The sequence below is a fragment of the Saccostrea cucullata genome, unplaced genomic scaffold (genome assembly GCF_032062105.1).
Source record: "Saccostrea cucullata isolate Sc308-1 unplaced genomic scaffold, CSIRO_AGI_Scuc_v1 ctg698, whole genome shotgun sequence".
NCBI lineage: Eukaryota > Metazoa > Mollusca > Bivalvia > Ostreida > Ostreidae > Saccostrea > Saccostrea cuccullata.
This window is the reverse complement of record NW_026918777.1, coordinates 35,426-55,430: the sequence shown is the minus strand read 5'-3', so window position 1 is coordinate 55,430 and position 20,005 is coordinate 35,426. Positions and strand designations below refer to the sequence as shown.

The 20,005-nt window shown below is 32.0% G+C and overlaps 1 protein-coding gene across 3 annotated transcripts in view; it reads left to right on the top strand.

Annotated features, from left to right (window-relative positions):
• The window catches only part of LOC134271052 (uncharacterized), a 28,434-nt gene extending 19,040 nt beyond the window's left edge, over nucleotides 1-9,394 (top strand). For 2 of the 3 annotated variants that reach the window (XM_062753326.1, XM_062753316.1), the window contains 4 exons: nucleotides 4,936-5,082; nucleotides 6,550-6,733; nucleotides 8,108-8,219; nucleotides 8,836-9,393. In XM_062753326.1, coding sequence (XP_062609310.1) covers nucleotides 4,936-5,082; nucleotides 6,550-6,733; nucleotides 8,108-8,219; nucleotides 8,836-9,217 — 825 coding nt within the window. In that variant the 3' untranslated portion in view covers nucleotides 9,218-9,393. Of the gene's footprint in view, nucleotides 1-4,935; nucleotides 5,083-6,549; nucleotides 6,734-8,107; nucleotides 8,220-8,835 lie in introns of all 3 variants that reach the window. The other variant, XM_062753321.1, reaches the window with a different exon arrangement.
• The last annotated feature ends 10,611 nt before the right edge of the window (nucleotides 9,395-20,005 follow it).

Below are 20,005 nucleotides of genomic sequence, written 5' to 3'. Positions count from 1 at the left end.
AAGATTTTCAAAGAATTCATGTATTTTCACTATATAATCAATGGAGCCCCCCCCAACACCAGAACCCTTGACCCTGGGGCTATAAAATTCATAATTTGGGTAAAAGCACTCTTGCTCATCAAAACTATGCACTTAGTTAGTATATTTAAGACAAAGGGGCAGAGAAGAAGATTTTCAAAGAAATCATGTATTTTCACTATATATAATCAATAGAGCCCCCCCCCCCAACACCAGAACCCCTGACCCTGGGGCCATAAAATTCACAATTTTGGTAGAGGCACTCTTGTTCATCATAACTATGCACTTAGTTAGATTTATTTGATACCCAGGAGCAGAGAAGAAGATTTTCAAAGAAATAATGCATTTTCACTATATACTTATTTAGCCCCGCCCTAGCACTAGAACCCCTGACCCCAGGGCCATGAATTTCACAGTTTTCGTAGAGGACTCAATGCTGATTACAATCATGCAAACAGTTTGACTGCTTGATGTCCAGAAGTAAAGAAGAAGATTTTTAAAGATTGCATTAATTTTAGTGGTTTTGGCCCCACCCCTCAGGCCCCAGGGGGGGGGGGGGGGCAGGGATCGTGAAATTCATAATTTTTGTTCCCCTTCACCCATAGATGCTTTGTGCCAAAATAGGTTGAAATTGGTTCAGTGGTTGCTGAGAAGAAGCTGAAAATGTTCAAATGTTAACACACGACGCACGACGCACGACGACGGACGAAAACGGATAGCAATAGGTCACCTGAGTTTACTCAGGTGACCTAAAAATAGTTGTATATTTATAAATAAACAATTCTCATTAAGACAATATCTGTGGTCCCCGGTTACTCGTCAATTTATAAACCTTCAGTAAAAATCTTAAAAATTACTTTATATTATAGTCTGAAGTCTGTGTTTTATAGATGTGCAAGGGTTTAAAAATATTAAATAGTTGAAATAGTCGACGACACGCGAAGAAGTGCTTTGAAGGTGGGGTCATTTGATTTCATGAATATCAAAAGAAATGTGTGACAGTCACACACTTTGAAGCTTTCATAAATATCGATAGCAGGTTTTTTTCAAAGTCGAGATCGAAATGTAATGTAAATATTATATTTAAAAAGGTTGTGTCAAAATTTCTTTGTTGAACAACCTTGCGCTCTATGTTTCCTACTTAAAAGTATCACGATTATGAATCTGTTCAGTAAGTACATTTACATAGAATTAACATCTTGTTGACCTACTAAGAATAGATAATATGTCACGTAAATCCATACCGTCACAGGTGAATACCTCCGGAAACCGTGTTTATTTTATGAGGCTACACATGGAGCTTGTATTTGAGCAGTACAATCAACCAATTTCATTTTTTTAAAATTCAAAACAAAGTTCTCACGAGACTTCGATAGATATCATTTACGCAGCATTGTAAAGGCTTGAATAAGGGAGCGGGGCCTGATTATACAGGAAAAGTTTAATAAACAAGCATAATAAACAACAATAAAACTTATTAATGCATTTTAAAAGACTTGCTAGTTAAGTCCCATGTAGCTGGTTATAGACAAAGCACTAATTGCGATAAAGAAGAAGGTATGGTTTCCATACAAATTTTGCCCTGTAATTTTCTGAAAAATGATACTGGTGTAAAAGTTGAAAACTCATGCTTTTTAAATAATTTAAATTCAATGCAGAAAAATCATACAAGTCATTTTTCTCAAATGTGTTTTTAAATGCTAATTATGACGTCATAAACATGTGCATTTTCCTGTATTTTCTTAAAAAGTTGCAGAAGACACCAAATTTCAATGTAATTTTCTTTCAGATAACATTGTCCACAGGCATCGCCCACAAAGATCTTGAGATATGTGATTTGTTATTTAATTTTGCATAAAATATCAAAAAATTAACGTGGGCGACGGCTGTGGACACTGTTTTCTATAGGAAAATCACCCTTGAAATGTGCCATTTTGAGGTTTTTTCTGTTGAAAATAGAAAAATGCTTCACTTTAATGACGTCATATTTCCAGAATGGTAAACCTTCATGCCATATTCTTTCCTAAATTATCAGAGTCATTTATTTAACTAATATTAAAGCCAGTTTCAAAACATTTTGATGTCATTACATTTTTAGGGCGCAATAAAGCTAAAACCATAGCTTCTTCTTTGTAAGCATGACGACATTTTGACGAGAGGCAGATTGAGTAATTTTTTTGCATTGAAAAATGTGTTTTATTATTAAACGGAATATTTTTATCAGGTTTAAATAGTCGATTAATACCAATGTTTATCCTTTGTTAAGTGCAATTATTCATTAACTATCAAGAGAATGTATTTTATTAATTATGTCGTGTTTTAGAAAAAGGATATTTTTCTCAGCTTGAAAAGTGCTGCTGCTTTCGTTAAATCGAAGGAGTGATTTTATAAGTACACAAAATATTTGGTAAAAGTCAAATTTCGACATTGGATCATTTACCTGAAAATGTGACTATTAAAACGCGAATTCTATTCAAATCAGCACCTTTCAGAAATTACAAAGTATGCAGAAACAATTCATAGTTTGAATTTTTAATTTCAACTAGGGTATGCGATATTGAAATTTGTTCATGACCTACATTCAGTACACGACCTATGCATTCATCACGCGACTGTCCATCGATGGGGCCAAACTTCATACAGTACAGAGTGGGTTATACTATGCTATTTCCATAAGTATTTGAGTTCTGTGATAATAAAACAGCTTAACTAAAATATATTCATTTTTAAAAAGGTCCCCTTTTAGCACGTTTATTTTCCGTTGAATTCTCATAGAAGACCTTAACAGAGCTGCGTATGTTACACCGTTGGCTTTGAAGATTTTTCAACATGTTTTAATTCTTAGGCGTGTAAATTATCGCAATTTTCCTGGACATTGCCACTGCGAAGAACACACGAAAGAATATAGTAGTATATGTATATAAATACACATTAAAACAATTTCTTCCGAAAAAAACAAACAAAAAAGCACAAAAACTATTCCAAAGAAGTTACAATTATTTCATTTAATCTAAACAAATACCTGTCTTGTACACTATACTAACCGTTTGAATATCCAAAGAAACTTTACACTCTATCCACGTTTTTTGCTCATAAATTCAGAAAAATTATTCGAATCTATTAACTAAATGCAACAAAGAAGATGATAATTAAGTTTGGATTTCATCTCCCAATCTTGTGAATTTTATCATAAGACAGAAAAAAATCCATGTGAAATAAAATAAATAATGTTTCTTTATTCCAGCAACTGTATGTGAAGTGTATAATTATGTATTTGTACACGTCATGCATTGGTCATGATCAATTAACAATAAGTAAAGCCGAATATTTATTATGTACAACATTTAGAGCGAAATTCAGAAATACGCATGGCATACATGTCAGGAAGGTAGTATCAGGGGGAGGGGTGAGACCTTGTTACGGAGATAAACCTTAGCCACCACTCCCCCCCCCCTTTAAGAAATTTGAACGTCTTTTAAGCTGTTACGATATTAATAAAATACAAATTGATGTTTTTTTTCAATTAAATTAAATTGAGTAAAAGTTTGACTCTTACATAATCGATTTTTTTTTCGAGTTTGGAAACTGGGTTCATCTTCTTCTTTCGCTTTATCAAACTTTTTGTACGTATCTATTTTTGTCTATTTTTTCACAAAACACCGAATAAGAATACCCGGAGAACGAAAAAATTGATTGATTGATTGTATTTTCTTTAACGTCCCTCTCAAGAATTTTTCACTGATATGGAGACGTCACCGTATGCCGGTGAAGGGCTTCAAATTTTGACCTTTACTCGGCACTCAGGACCATTGAGCAGTGAGGGATCTTTATCGTGCCAACGCCTGCCGCTGACACGGGGCCTCGGTTTTTAAGGTCACATTCGAAGGAACCGCAACTTTCACTTCAAAGTGCCGAGCGCATGGCGAAGGAACAGTTGCTACCCATTTAACGACTAGGTCGGTCGCGGCCGAGATGCGAAGTCACGACCTCCCGATCACGGAGCGAGCGCTCTACCGACTGTGCCACCGTGAACGGTAGAACGAAAAGAAGAACCGCACCCACTCAAAGTTAAAAGAATGCACATAATATGCAAAATAAAAAAACAAGCAATGATATTATTATATTTATCGTATCTCAAGCTACAGCTCACAATGTCTTTCTTAATATAGAACCTTATTTAAATGGCTTCGCCCATTTTCTTGTAATAAAAAAAAACGTACTCTGTTCGAAAGAAAATGTTCCGTAATTTGTTTGTTCGGTTTTTGTTGGAATATGGATTGTATTTCCTGATAGTCAAAGTAACTTATAATGATTCAACAGTATCTTAATTAGAAATACTATGTTATTCATTATGAAAATTAAAATAAAACTGTATCCTCAAGTATATTCTGTTATATAAGGGCGAAGAAAGGGACCAAGCTACCGTATAGCGGGTTATTTTAGCAGGGTGCTAATTTTGGCTTATTTCAGCGTTTTGATAGTAGCCTGCCTAAATTTTAATCGATAAAATATTTAGTAGTCTTCTTAGTCTTCTTCTGCTGTGAGTAAAAATCCTCTGTCCGCTAAAATAAATTACACCAAAATTATTGACATAACTTTAAGCAGGCTAAACGCCAAATTTTTCTCATCGAAATCTTGATTTGTGCATTCATATTTTCAATTTGTTCTCATTGGTTCAAAATCCATGCAATAAGTTCTTGAGAAAAATATTAAATTAAAATATGACTAAACAATCTGTGTCTTAAATTTGACATCTGAGACTTTACTTCTATTCTCATTTAGAAGTCCAGCATTTCAATCTTTATTTCCTGAAACTAATATTCAAAGAGTCATCGAAAGATTTATTTTAGTGTATTTCTGACAAATGATCACAATCTTAATTCTTATCATCTTAAAACATTTTCGTTCACTCTCTAGACCATATTTACCGCTCGACCTGCTATGAGCACAACACCAGAAACGAATACAAATGTTTCCTCAAAAATATACTCCAAACAGAATTGGATACCAACGTCAGTTTCATCATTTATAAATCAACCAAAGACGACAAAAACCAACACTGAGGTAAAATAAAACTTTAAAAAAATGTTTTACAGCATACATATAAATGATTTTTGATTTTACAAGAAAGTCTACTATATTTTAGAATAATATTTTTGTGCAATACTTTTATTCCTGCTTAAAGTCGAATCATATAAAATCAATTGTGAGCCGAACAAACAAAGATCTCTCAAAATTAGAAGTTAGATCATGATCAGATGCCATGAGGGAGTGACGATTCCCTGTCAAAAGGCCACACCTGAGTTGTGCCTTTCGTCACGATCAATTAATAAGGAAAAATCAATAGACAATTCAATGTGCAAAAATAGGCTTTTTAAAGTTCCTTTTAAAAATGTCAATCAACATTTAATTAGCTAAAAGATAGATCAAATTTGCAATTGGACAACCTTAAAATAAAGGAAAAGGTGGAGGGGTGGAGGCGGCTTAAAATAATCTGAAGCTATCCAACACACGTGTACTTTTCACGGCGTCCTAAAAGAAACTAAAAAGTGACGCTATCTGGACGATCAGGTCCTGATTTTTACCGCGCACGATTTTTATTGGGCGTTCACTAAACGTTTTCATTTCGAAGAATCGCTTGCATCTGCCTCTCCTTATTTGGACACGGCAAAAACTTTCCAACGATATGGGAAGCGCGATAACTCTTACACGCAGAGCATTCCAATGTACATAAAATATTTTAAGTAAAACTTAAAATTCATTTATATACAATTGCCAATGCCAATTTATTTTGACATAATAACTAATTTAAGAAACTTCTCGTTTATTAACATTTTTGTGTACTATTGTAATTCCAACTCACATTTATTGCACTATCGCAGTATTTCAAGAAACCACCTTCACTCTCCATTCTCATAAACAACAAGACATTTAGGTATGTTGCACTTTGCCACTAATGTGACTTTAATTAGAGAACATACTTGTTATTAATTATGAAAGGATTGATCTTGAAATCCATAAAATTATCAATAAACAACTGTTTATCTGTATCAAAAATTTACAACAGAATGAAACCGAATTATGAATATGATTAATATGTAAACCGTGATTACATTATATATGACGTAATTGATTACATAATTTATCAAACGTTCTTGTGGTCTGAAACCGCCATGTACTTGATTAATTTATACTTTAGATTAAATTTAATCAAGTTCATTCACGGCGTCCTAAAAGAAACTAAAAAGTGACGCTATCTGGACAACCAGGTCCTGATTTTTACCGCGCACGATTTTTATTGGGCGTTTACTAAACGTTGTCATTTCGAAGAATCGCTTGCATCTGCCTCTCCTTATTTGGACACGGCAAAAACTTTCCAACGATATGGGAAGCGCGATAACTCTTACACGCAGAGCATTCCAATGTACATAAAATATTTTAAGTAAAACTTAAAGTTCATTTATTTTTATAAAACATTATTATAAAACATGCTTTTGCAAATAAAACTTTATTCTCTTTTCCTTTAAACAGACCACAGTTCCCCCGCATACTTCATTTAATATATCACTTGAGGGTAAACCAACAGTCATAACATACCAATCATCATATGCAGCAACAACAATGAATCAACATAAAACAAAAGATATCAATTGGAAGGTTACAACGCATTTGAATAATTACACGGCAACGGTAGAATTAACCATGAACAAGGAAGGTGCATATGAATAGAATATGCAAAATATATGTATTATCGTTAATCATAATTAGTTTTATAATTGAAATTGCCTATATATTTTTTCGTTATTGATTCTGAAAAAAGGGTTACATTCTTCACACTCTGATCAGTTATATAAACGAAATGATTCTAAAAACTATTCAATATATACTGCTTAATAAATACAGGTTTTTTTGCATATGTCATATTTTCATGGTTGCTTTGTCCTACCTTAAAAGACATGTACAAGTAAAAAACTTGTCAATTGCCAGTTGATATGTTGTAGTTGCAAAAAATAATTCATTTTTCGTTAAAAACAAACTCTAAACCAAAACACAATGTCTGGCAGTTTACTTTTCTTATACAGCTATCATTTTCAGATACTCTTTAGAATAATGACAGTTGTCTATGACACTTAATGGTGCCCTTTATGTATAGCCTATAGGTGTGTAAAACTAACATTCTTCCTCAATAAAGTAAGTAAAGATAGAATACAGTGATAAATCTATACAAAAAAAAAATCTGAAAAATTCAGATGCGGGAATAAGTACACAAGAGGAGTAAGGTACATGTACTATGTCCTCTACGCCATTCTGGGACAAGGATTCTTTGGAATTCGTATTAAACACAGGACATATATTTACATAAAGGTAGATCAAACAGCGATTGGTTCTAAATGAAATTTGCATTTATCATATTGTTCACAATTTAATGCTGTGTTTTATACTTAGAGTACAGTTATTGCTAATCACCATGAGGAAGCACATTAATATTGGGTAATCAGAATATTAGAGAGGTACTGTAGATTTCTTAATTTTCACGAATACTGTTCGAAAAATAACTTTTATTCCTCCTATGATCACCGGAACATTGATTTGTGAGTGGAAATTTTATCGAAAAAATTATATTGATTTCAGCACCATGAAAATAAGAGTAATTAATTTACTTAGCTTTCACAAGCTGTGTTTTTTTTTTAAGTAAGTAAGATTATTTTTTTGACAAGTTTCAAAATATACTGCTCATAGATTTGTGTTATTAAATAAGGTACATATCTGTATACATGCATTTTTGAAAAATAGAAATAAATTTGCTATTTTTTTTTCTTTCTTTGGGGTTTTTTTTTTTTTTTTTTTTTTTTTTTTTTTTTTTTTTTTTGATTTCACTGCTCCTATAAAGAATTGACGCAGGATATAAATCTAAAATGATTTTTGTTCAGAATTTGTCTCGTGGTAAAAACGGATCATTTACCTATATGTCCTGAATTTCGGTCATGTGATTATAAGTTTAGTATTAATTTCATACAAACATGGGAGTTGTTAAATCAGACAGGCAAAAAACTTTAAAATTTTATTTTAATTTTTTTTGTTTTGGAAGATGAAGATAGAAGCAATGAAGAAAGCCATGAAGACTTCATCCAGATTGTAATTCCTGTACTAGCTATTGTAATTTCAGCATGTTTAATGTGTGTTGTCATCAAACTCATCAGGTATGAAGAGAAAATATTTATTAACGATGAATAAATCCTAGTAGAAGATTCATATTTAATAATACAAATTTCTTTTGAATACCTTTAAGCCACACGGAAGAAAAAAAGAAATATCAAGAACCTATTATAACTTATATGTGCATTTACGAGCTTTTTTTCATAACAATATTATCCATAACATGCTTTTTACATTTTCTTCGAAAGCACCACCTCTTTAACCTATTAAAAATCGTGAAATGAAAGGTTTAAATACTCTCATGCACAGGAATAAATACATTTTACAAATGAGTGAATATTTTATACCACAGAAAAGACAAAAGAATAAAAGATACCACCTTAATAACCATCAAGTATCCTACAAAATCACGTGTGATTGGAATAATTTCCTCAATCAGATATAGAATGCTAGTTATATTTAGATAAGTATCCTAAGCACACTTAACACTTTGCTCTATAAAACTCCGGCTACTAGATATCTTGTTTATATTCTGATGCAATTAGCATTCTATATTTCAAAGTTTTTTTTAAATGGTAGTAAGCATATTATAGGCAAAAATTATTTTATATAGAAAGGCCATCTCTAAGTTATGGTTTCGTTTTCTTATATTTTATGCAGAAGGAAGCAAAATTCACGAGTAAAAAGAAGTTTAGAATCACAAAAAGACTTCTCATCAGGAAGAATTATTGACAAAAACCTCTCCAGCCCTCAGTATGCTGAAATAAAGAACAAAACAGATGAACACTGTTTAGAGGAATGCACGTATGATTTGGCAGACAACAGTAACTTGGAGGAAGAAAGGTTTACATGTAACACTGAAGAAGAGAGTCACTATGATCATCTTAGAGATAATGTTCAAAACAAAAATGTAGAAGAAGATATCTATAATCATCTTCAAATTGAAAGTGAATCTAGTTATTCTACTTTTACACTAGGAATCGAGCTAAAGGGAATTATTGATAATCCTTACGGTGAAGCGGACTTTCAAAATGATATTTAGTACCGTTGCTAGTTCCGTTTAAATAATTTTTCTGAGTATTCTAAAGCAAAAAATGTAATTTAAAAATAAATTAGAAGGGCACTAAACAATATTTCAAAAGTTTTTCGAGGAAGTGAAAATTATCTTTGGCGTACAGCTTCAATTGTAGTGCACAAAAACATACTAACGTCGGTATATGTGTTTTAGTGATAGGCTCTTCGCTATGTGTTGTTTTTTTATTCATTAAAAAAAATTAACATATCTAGAATTATTTATTTATATACACGAGCAATGCAAGAATTCATTTTTACTGAAGGATAAAATAGAAAGAACTTTAATCGGTAATAACCAATATTTGCCCCCAAATCAAACTTTGATGGAGGTATATTCAATTAAGTTCTTAAACAGGGGAGTATATGCTGACTTCAAAGCACTGAATATTTTCATAATTAATGACGCCATATGTACTTTATGACGTCACAAACATGACGTAAATTTCAGTTTTTTATGAATTCTACAGAAAAATGTACATATTTCGTCGATATTTTGAGTAAAAGTCACCGAGCGCATGTGTGTAGAGGATCAATGTTTTGATTTAATGTGTAGAAATATTATATCAATTTAATATGTAAATATTGTTCCTGAACAAATATGCGCTCTATAAATTTTAGAGCTAAAATCGTTGAAATTTTGTCCATTTTGTATTGTTTCTGAAAAAGGATATAAAATCGGACAATTTTGTGACCGTTCGGCGAGGGATGCTTACTCCTCCATGGCACCTGATCCCACCTATGATGTTTTGGGGGTCCTTGTTTGCTGTGCTCTTATTTTGTATTGTTTTACGGACCTTGAGAATGAATTCTGTTCGTTATCTCAATATCCTTCTGTCTGAAGATTTAGAGCTAAAATATTTAATTTATTTCATATCAATGAGGATTTTCTTTAATTTGTTAGAATACAGGTAATAGTTGATTTTAAGATGAGAAAATTACTTGTAAAATGTTTGAAAATTAAAATATTTTTATCTGAAATTCCAATCTAAAAAGATAAACTATTAATACATCTGTAATTAATATTAATTTCCAATAACTGATCAAGGACCTGTCTACGACACAGAGATAGAGCCTCTAAAATAATAATGAAGACGATCCTTATTCATCCCGAAAATATGCCGCAAAATTTAAATTCTAATGAATCATATTCGAATTCTTTTATCAAGATTTTCCCGAACTTTTTTCGAAGTTCTCTGGCTTTTCCATCATTTCTATGCCACTCGGAACTCGGGAGTTTCCCGCTAGGTGTCGTTTTTGAATCACATCCGTAATTCCTGGTATGACATTTCCAAATTTTGGAGCATTTTTCACGTTTGACGCTGAATACTCGAATTATTGGGGCAATTAAATAGCACGATGAAAGACAAAAATATCTACCGAAACAAGATATCAAGACACATTTTGGTGATATGTAATAGGTTTATGATATTTTAGACCCGATATTCAAGAGGGGTCCTCTGTAAACAAATCGAAATGACATACCTTCTCTATGTTCTAATACCAGGGATATTTTTTTTTCGTCAATCGCTAAATCTATCTTATTTTTTGGGATTTTTCATATGGATTACATTGTAAATTATTAGTAGAAACAAAGTTCATGAGGAAAAAAAAGAAAAAAATATTTTGACCAGGGGTGTATATGGTTGGTCGGGGGTCCTGTCCACAAGTACCTGTGGTGTGCGTGTCTCATTTTGCTGTGATTTCTATAATTATTCTTGAAATAGGAGAATGTAATTTAGGAATGTTTTCAAGTTTTGTGCGCATTATTGATTTGTGAATCACACAGACTTGTCACATAGGCATATTTCATGAGGTGCACAAGCGCTTCATGAAAAATATGTCTTTGTGCAATTCTGTGTGACTTGCACACCAATAATTCAAACTTTATTTAATATATTCATTCTATTAGCAATTTACATGTTCGGAAGCACCAAAAATATAATATAAATATACTCAATATTTGAATTTCTCACTGCCAGATATCTGTATACTTACTGTATACGCTGTAGCGTTATTGTGACGTCATGTTAGCGCACTTTTCTTCGTGTATATTTCTACGCGTGATAATACAAGAAAATGGTATTCAAATCCATTTCGCAGTTAACTTATTAGAAAATCATGGCAAATGTAAATATTTATATATGTATGTTATGTATGTTTGTGAGGGTATGTGTGAGTGTTTGTGAGGGAGAATATTTGTCTGTGTTACTTTTGTTGTTTTTCTCTATATTAAAAAAACACAGATTTTCTTACCTATGGTCTGGTCGTTGATGGGAAGATTTAATTTCTTTTTGCTAGTATTCATATGTGTTGTGGCCTTCCATATTTACGAGACCATCAGAATCCTTTATGTTACTTGAGCCTGTAATATAGGTAAGCTGAGAAAAAGGCAAAAAAGTTTTGTATCACGAAGATGAAATTAAACTCGCGGAAATTTACAAACTCGAGCGTCATTTCTTCCAGGATAAAGCAAAAAATCTATATTCTTTTTTCTTTGCTTTTCTTATGGTTCTCGTATTTGCAATTTATATCAGTATTTATTTTAATTTCACAAATACTATTTTGGGCTTCCATTGGTAGTTTACAATAAAATCTCCGATAATTAGAAATTTTGTCAAAAAAACTATTTTACATCATTATGTACATGTATCTATAAATTATTTTCAATTTTACAGTGACATAAATTATACATGTTCACATTGTAGATCACTATCTATGAAAATCTCTAATTGATTATAATTTCTTTATCAATGAATGAACGTACATATGGGCCTTAAAAACATTTAAAACCTTTAGGGGGTAAAATTTTTTCTGTTCTTAAAATCTAAAATTTTAACACATATAAAAGCTTTCCATCCTCCTTAGACATCATCAGGGAAAAGGAAAACACCTATCCACTGGCTGTGATTTCGAAGGCTCTTTTATCAAACCCATAAAAGAAACCAATGCAGACAGGCCAAAGAGACTGGTTTCTGTCTGAAAATGCAACAGCTAATCAAATACCGGTAGACTTTAACACATGATGAACCCATGTCATTTTATTGCATGTACCTGACTGAGTTGACTGAAGGCCAAAACATCTTTGAAACCTACGCAAGTGAGTTAAAGCTAAATATGGATATATCTATGCAAATGAGCTAATAAAAATTCATAAATTTTATATATTTTGTGTACAGAGAAAGTTCAAATAGATTTTCTTATACATCGTACTTAGTACCCACATTTTATTTATGCAAGTGCACATTATGACGTCATATTATGAGTCATTATTCTCTCCCATTCAAGGTAATGAATCACATCAATAAAAGCACGTCGGTGCAACGGCATATCCTATCTAATTTAAAATAAACAATGTATAATATTAAGGAGAATGCTCTTAGAATTAATCAAATTGCTGCACAAATCCTATGCACTTTCTCAATCGATAAAAATTTTAGGAAATTTACCCTGTTTAAATTTAAAACTGCACGAATAGTAACTAAACAATTGCAGTGCCGGCATTTGTGCAACAATATCTTAAATCCTTTGAATATCCTGCGTCGCTTTCATACCTTGTTTCTGTTAAACAAAAAAAAAGGTATACCCTTGCGCTGAAGCGATTTTGCTGATGTTTCTTATTAACTTTTGTAGTAGAGGTTGATTACGTCATAATATCACGTCATAATGTGTTCTGGCTATCGCATGTCGTGGGTACCAAGAATGCATTAGAAAACAAGTCTTAACATTTTCTGTGCGGTAGGTAGAGCAATCATGGAATTTAATTAGACATTTTGCATATAAACCTCCATATGTAGCCTCAACTCACTTGCGTAGAGCGGCTGAAATAAAAGTAGATAACTGTTTTATTTTCATTCTTATAATGTGGTTCATTGCAAAACATTAAAAGATTTGACATATGCTCGACATTTTAAAAATGTCTACATATATACTATACTAGTATATACTTACAAGTGTGCTATTGATTGTGTATTTGTGAATTCAGAACAAGAAGATACATGTAAGATATGCAATGAACGTTTCAAGTCCAGAACGATTATTCTGCCATTCTATGCATTTTCAATTTACTCATAATTTTTATATATCCAGCTTGAGATTTTTTTTTTAATTTTCAGATTAAATATGTAAAATGTCACAAGTTTCCTATAGTTCATACAGTAAATCCTGTTCAGAAAATTTTAGAATTTTCAAATTTATTGAATATTTTAATTTATTTAATTTATCTTAAGTTCAGAAAAATTATAATTACATGTATAGATCTGTGTTTGTGAAAAATTTTTCTTAACCTTGTTTTATCCTATACAGTTTCCACTGAACAACGCAACCACACACCACGCAAAGACATCCCTGAGAATGAATAATTTTCGTTTATTTAATCCTATGTACACTTACATAAATTACACGAACACCTACATTGTAACAGAAGGCAACAGGAGAGTTATTAATCAATACTTGTTCGAAGGAGAGAGGCGAACGTGGTACCTTCAACTTTCTAGCAAATTTTTAAAACTAATGAATATTTATGAACAAGAATATTTTTTTTATCTTAAAAATATAATTACTGTCAAAGTTAGTTTGATTATGTGAGCACTGGATCTTAAAGAAACTCCCGTAATCAGATTCCTCTTTTTCTTCAAAAGTTTGATACTGAATATCAATATTAGATTGTTGGTATGCAATGAAAGGTCTTGCCACAAAGAATACATGCATGTATATGAAGTATAAAAGTCTTGGTATCAACCTTTTAAAAGATATGACCAAGTAAAAGTTTGGAATTTCTGTGTGGGTCAAACTCCAGGGTGAAGGTTAAAAGGTCAAATTTAGTGGTACCAGATAAAAGGTCTTGTCACATGAAATACACAGGTGAAATATGAAAGTCAAAGCTCCACTAAATCAAAAGTTATAGACAACGTCAAAGTTTTTGCGAACAGACAGACAGACACGACAAAAACTATATATCCCCTGAAACTTCGTTTACGGGGGGCATAAAAATAGAATACGAAAATGGTTGTTATGGATAATTTGGATAAATTTGTTGATTCAGCATTTGTTATCGCCTTGTCATGTACATGTGCCTGAGACAACATGTCACTTTAAGTCCAAACGAAACCAACATTACCAGTTATAAAGGCTTGTCTCATCTTTGGAGTTAAAATTAAGTTGAATTCGTTACCGAATTCCAATATTATCTCACATTCTTTGTTTGTTCGTTCACTCTGTCAATGGAGTTCAAAATGTGTACTCTCAGTATATGGCACAGAATTAAATCTTGGTCAGATTGCACTCCTCTCTATTTTCTCCCCCCCCCCCTAGCTTTTTTCTCCTCTCTTCTTTCCCCCCTCCCCTTCTCTCTTTTTCCCTCTCTTTCTAAAATGAAAAAAAAATACACCTTCTGTATTTGCTACTAATAATTTATTGTATTAAATAACATAATGTGCAAAACGAAAATAAAGAATTATAAAAAAAAATTCTTGGTCAGGTTTTTGTGGAGCAGAGTTAATCAGAAACCCTTGACGTGGATAAATGTAATTAGTATCATTACAACGTGGAAATCATTTTTTATTATTAAGATAGGAAAAAAAATCTCAAACAGATTCATATATCTGTGCTAACTATGGAACGCCGTCACTGCCTTATAGCAGAACACGACAATTGCATTGTGTCAACCTTCCATTACATTATGTCAACTCTTTATGACATTAACCCACACTACTATTGCATTGTGTCAACCTTCCATTACGTTATTTCAACTCTTTATGACATTAACCCACACTACTATTGCATTGTGTCAACCTTCCATTACGTTATGTCAACTCTTTATGACATTAACCCACACTACTATTGCATTGTGTCAACGTTCCATTACGTTATGTTAACTCTTTATGACATTAACCCACACTACTATTGCATTGTGTCAACCTTCTATTACGTTATGTCAACTCTTTATGACATTAACCCACACTACTATTGCATTGTGTCCACCTTCCATTATATTAGGTCAACTCTTTATGACATTAACCCGAACTACTATTACATTGTGTTGACCTTCCATTACATTAAGTCAACTCTTTATGACATTAACCCACACTACTATTGCATTATGTTAACCTTCCATTATATTATGTAAACTCTTTAATTATGACATTAACCCACACTACTATTGCATTGTCTCAACCTTCCATTATATTATGTCAACTCTTTATGACATTAACCCACACTACCCTTGCATCGTGCCAACTTTCCTTTATATTATGTCAACTCTTTATGAAATTAATACATACTACAATTATATTATATCAACTTATCATATCTTTAAGTATTGTTAATTTTTATTTACATTGTGTAAAAAAATCGTACCATTATTTCAACACCAATTTACATGATGTAAATATATTATATATATAATATCAACATTGTATTACATTAGGTAGATGTACTCATACATTATATAGACGCTCTTTATATTGAAGTTGGTAGTACATTTATGTGATGCTAAAATAGTCAATACACTACGTCAATATTTTATAACGTGATATGAATATATGTCTTATACGTGATGCCAATCCTCCATTCCATGTTATGAAATTATATTCTCATGATAAAAAAACATCTAATTTTTATTAATGATCTGATGTGAAAAGCTCGTATCATACTGTGCGCACTCTTCTACATTATGTCGATTCACTATTACGTTATACGAACACGGATATCCTCGGCCTTTATATGAGCATAACGTATTTTCCGCGTTCCGCATGCACTAAAATTGGCGGGAGAGAAAACTGTCGTAAAAGAAATTCTAAGCGATTTGGGAATGGCATCTTTAAATAAAAACTTTAAAACGTGCAAAGCCTTAACACTGCGACTGTGAATTAAAGTCACACGTCGAAATTCAATGGCGTTTACTTTAATCTGATAATTAAAATAAATCAAATATTATATGATTCGTGCAGCAGTTGTTTTTCTTTTTCTTTTGATTTTTTTTTTTTTTTTTTTTTTTTTTTTTTTTTTTTTTTGGGATAAAAGTCTTAAACTTCTGATCTTACTAAGAACATTTTCATAAGTTTTTTTTTATCAGTCTTTAACTTTCCTTTTTTAAAAGTGTAAACAGATCGTATAACACACGTACACTAATGGGGGGTGGGGGGTGGGGGGGGGAATCCCGCCCTACCATCTTTAGTGACCAAAATATACATAAAATTAATAAATTTATTGGTTTTACTTTGAAGGACATTGCATTAGTTTCACATTAAGTTTAGCTGAATTAAGTTGAAAACTTTTTTCTATAAAACTATAAAGCCCGAGAGCTTCTCCGCTTTACCCCTTGGTCTCCAACCATATACCGTCCCTCTTCCTTGCTCAAGATTCCTATATCCGCCACTGATATGTGCCCATGCATGCTTACTAAGGCATCTTCAGTTGATTAAGATGAGGGACTGGTAGATTTTTGTAATAGAATTCTGGCCCTGGAATGGTTGAAAAAATTACTAATTCCAGTGACGTAGCATCTTTTTTGAAAGGGAAGGTCAGCCAGAAAAAAAAATGTTTGCCCGAAAAAACTTGACAAGCCAAAAAAAATTGTCTAATCCCGAAAATCCTATTTCGGGGAGGGGGGGGGTCCAATTTCGATCAGTCTTAATATTTTTTCCCAGATATACTACATTACCCTCAGTGGACTATACTTCAACAACAATTGGGGGTGGGGGCTGTACTTTCAATGAACATAACATTTTCTATAGTAAAGTTATGTTTGGGAAAAGAGGGGGGGGGGCTGATATTTTGTGCTTGTAATTATTCCTTTTCATTCAGACCCCCCCCCCCCCTTACCAGTCATTAAAACACGGTCGTCAACATTCATTATACAGCTCTGAGATAATGTAAATGTATTTTTACATCAAGTAATGCACTTTTGGAATTCATACACGATAAAGAGTAAATACAATATAAAGATATTTTTAGATCACATAAGAAAGAGTTGACATAACGTAATTATATATCCACATCACGGAATGGAGTTTTAACATAATGTAATAAAGTGTTGATATGATATAAAGATATGTTCACATGTTATACACTTTTTGCACCAAATAATAAAGCAATGACATAAAGGTAAGATGTGTTCACCTCAAATCATGATGCTCTCGCCGTAAGATAAAGATAAATCCATATCATATAATAATGCTTTGATATAATAGAAATAAACATTCTCAAAAAGGAATGGATTTTTGACTTCATGTAATGATAACTTTAATTATAAAACACAATTTACTTAACGTAATGCAATTTTGACCGCACATATTAAAGAAATGAAATGATGTAAAGAAACATTCATTTCACGTAATAAAGTTATAACACAATGTAAACAATTTATCACTTCACATAATGAATTTTTTACTTCAAGTAATGAAGTGGTGACATAATGAAAGGGTGTATTTACTTCATGTAATGCAGCATTGACATGATGTTAAGATATTTTTACATCATCTCATAAAAATTGACATAAAGTAAAGATATGTTAACATCACGTTATGATAAATTGATATAATAAATGCATAGTTATATGCTATAAGGCAGTGATGGCGTTCCATAGCTAACACTTTTTACCGGTATAGTTAAACAATTACTACATGCAACATAGATATTCTGCAGGCGAACTAGAGATCTTTTTTATTACAACAGGAAGATTAAAACTCTAAATAGATTCATGCTACCATTTCTTCCGGGATAATTAAACAATTATATATTTTCTTTTGTTGATGCATCTACAGTGCCGATTATTCAGAGCACATCACAGGAATTAGAAAGACTGTTTTCAGTCAATAATTCACAATGTACTAAAAACTCGATCCCTATCTGTATTTTATAGTTGATTGCAATCACAAAAGCCTTTTGAATTTGATTGCATTATTACTCCTTGATAAGAATAAGCAATAATTTTGATTTTACAATGCTAGCTTATATAATCATTTATGTCGAAAGTAAACATTAATTATTTTGATGTGAAATGTGTCTATCATTTTATTCATTAACCACCTCTTCATTATCTTTGAAGATAGATATTTATTTGAAGAGAAGTTTATATTTTAGACCATGTAATCCAAGGTTCGAGGACGTTCTGTCTGTTTGTCTGTTAGTTTGTTTCTATGTTTGTCCGCAAAAACTTTGCCCGTTATGTTTGATAGATTGATACAATGACTTTCATTTTTTGCACATGTGTATTCCTTGAGACAAGAACCCACTTTGGGAACCAATATATTTGACCTCTTGTCCTTGGAGTTTTGCCAATTTTATCAAACTTCAACCTAGGCCATAACTTTTGAACAGTTAGTTCAAAGGTTTTCATTACTCATAGGTCTATTTCTTCTGACGAGACCTTCCTCTTCTTAAAACGAAGACTTAAACTAATGTTATAACTTTTGAATTGTTGATGAAAGGGCTTTCATACCTCATAGGTGTATTTCGTGTGACAAAACTTCCCATCAGATACCAACATATACCGTTATGACTTTATGACCTTGACTTTTACCTTCCCTTAAAAACATTAACCTTGTCCTTTACTTCTAAAAGGTTGGTGATATGGCTTTTGTATTTCACAAGTACATTTCTTGATACAGAGCCTTATCTTTGGGCACCATTAATTTTGACCATTGACCTTAATATAAAAACAACGTTTTTAAAACTTTAATTTTCGCCATAACATATTAATGTTTGGAGCTAGGATTTTCACATTTCTCAGTTATTCTCCCTGTGACATGATTTTTCTTTGCCTAACATTTTTTTTATCTTTTGACCATAGTGGCTGAATTGCAATTTAGAAACTTAAACCTTCGTCATGAGCTGACAAATGGGGGTATCAGTGTTTCATAAATACATCTTGTTCATATATCAAAGACAAAATTTAATGTGCATCATACACAGGTAAAATTGCAACGTATGTTCACCATATGTTTTGAGAACCATATGTTGAACATAAGTTAAACATACGTTGAACATATGAATTTTCTACATTATGTTTAACATATGTTTAAAACCTATGTTGAACATATGTTTAAAACATATGTTGAACATATAGCCGACTCAAAACATATGTTGAACATATGTTTGTGGTAACCATATGTTTAACATATGTTTAACGTATGTTCAACATATGATCATTTCAAACATATGTTTAACATATGTTTTGAGTTTCACACTGTTTACAATAAAACATCTCCAACGTCAGGAAATGTTCAACAGCTCAATTTTCCTGCCGACAAAGTTGAGATTTACCTTACATTTTAGATAAATTATAAATTTAATTCATAATAGACTAAGTTCAGTAATCCACATTAATTTCTGGGTTACATTTTTGGGTAGGTACAGCATTCGTAGACCCCCCCCCCCTCGGCTTAAAAAGAAATCCTGGATCTGTGCCTGCTTTAAAGCTTAATATAAATTACACGAAATTTATCTTATGTTAATTCTAATTAAACAAATGGACTTCAAGTAAAAAAAAAATATTTTCAAAAGCATACATATATCAAGATGAATTTGAATGTATATTTATTTACAAGAATGTAGATGATCATTTCTTGTACACGCTCACATAAAAAGGAAGGATGTCTACTCTGTTACTCTGCACCCTCACCCCCACCCTCTTCTAATCTTCACAAAATATTTTACTTTTTTAAACTAAATTTAAGTGGAAAAAAAATGTATTGTATAAACCGTTTTGATTTGGTTTATTCTGGACCGGTTTCGGTTTATATCGGATGAAAGTGCA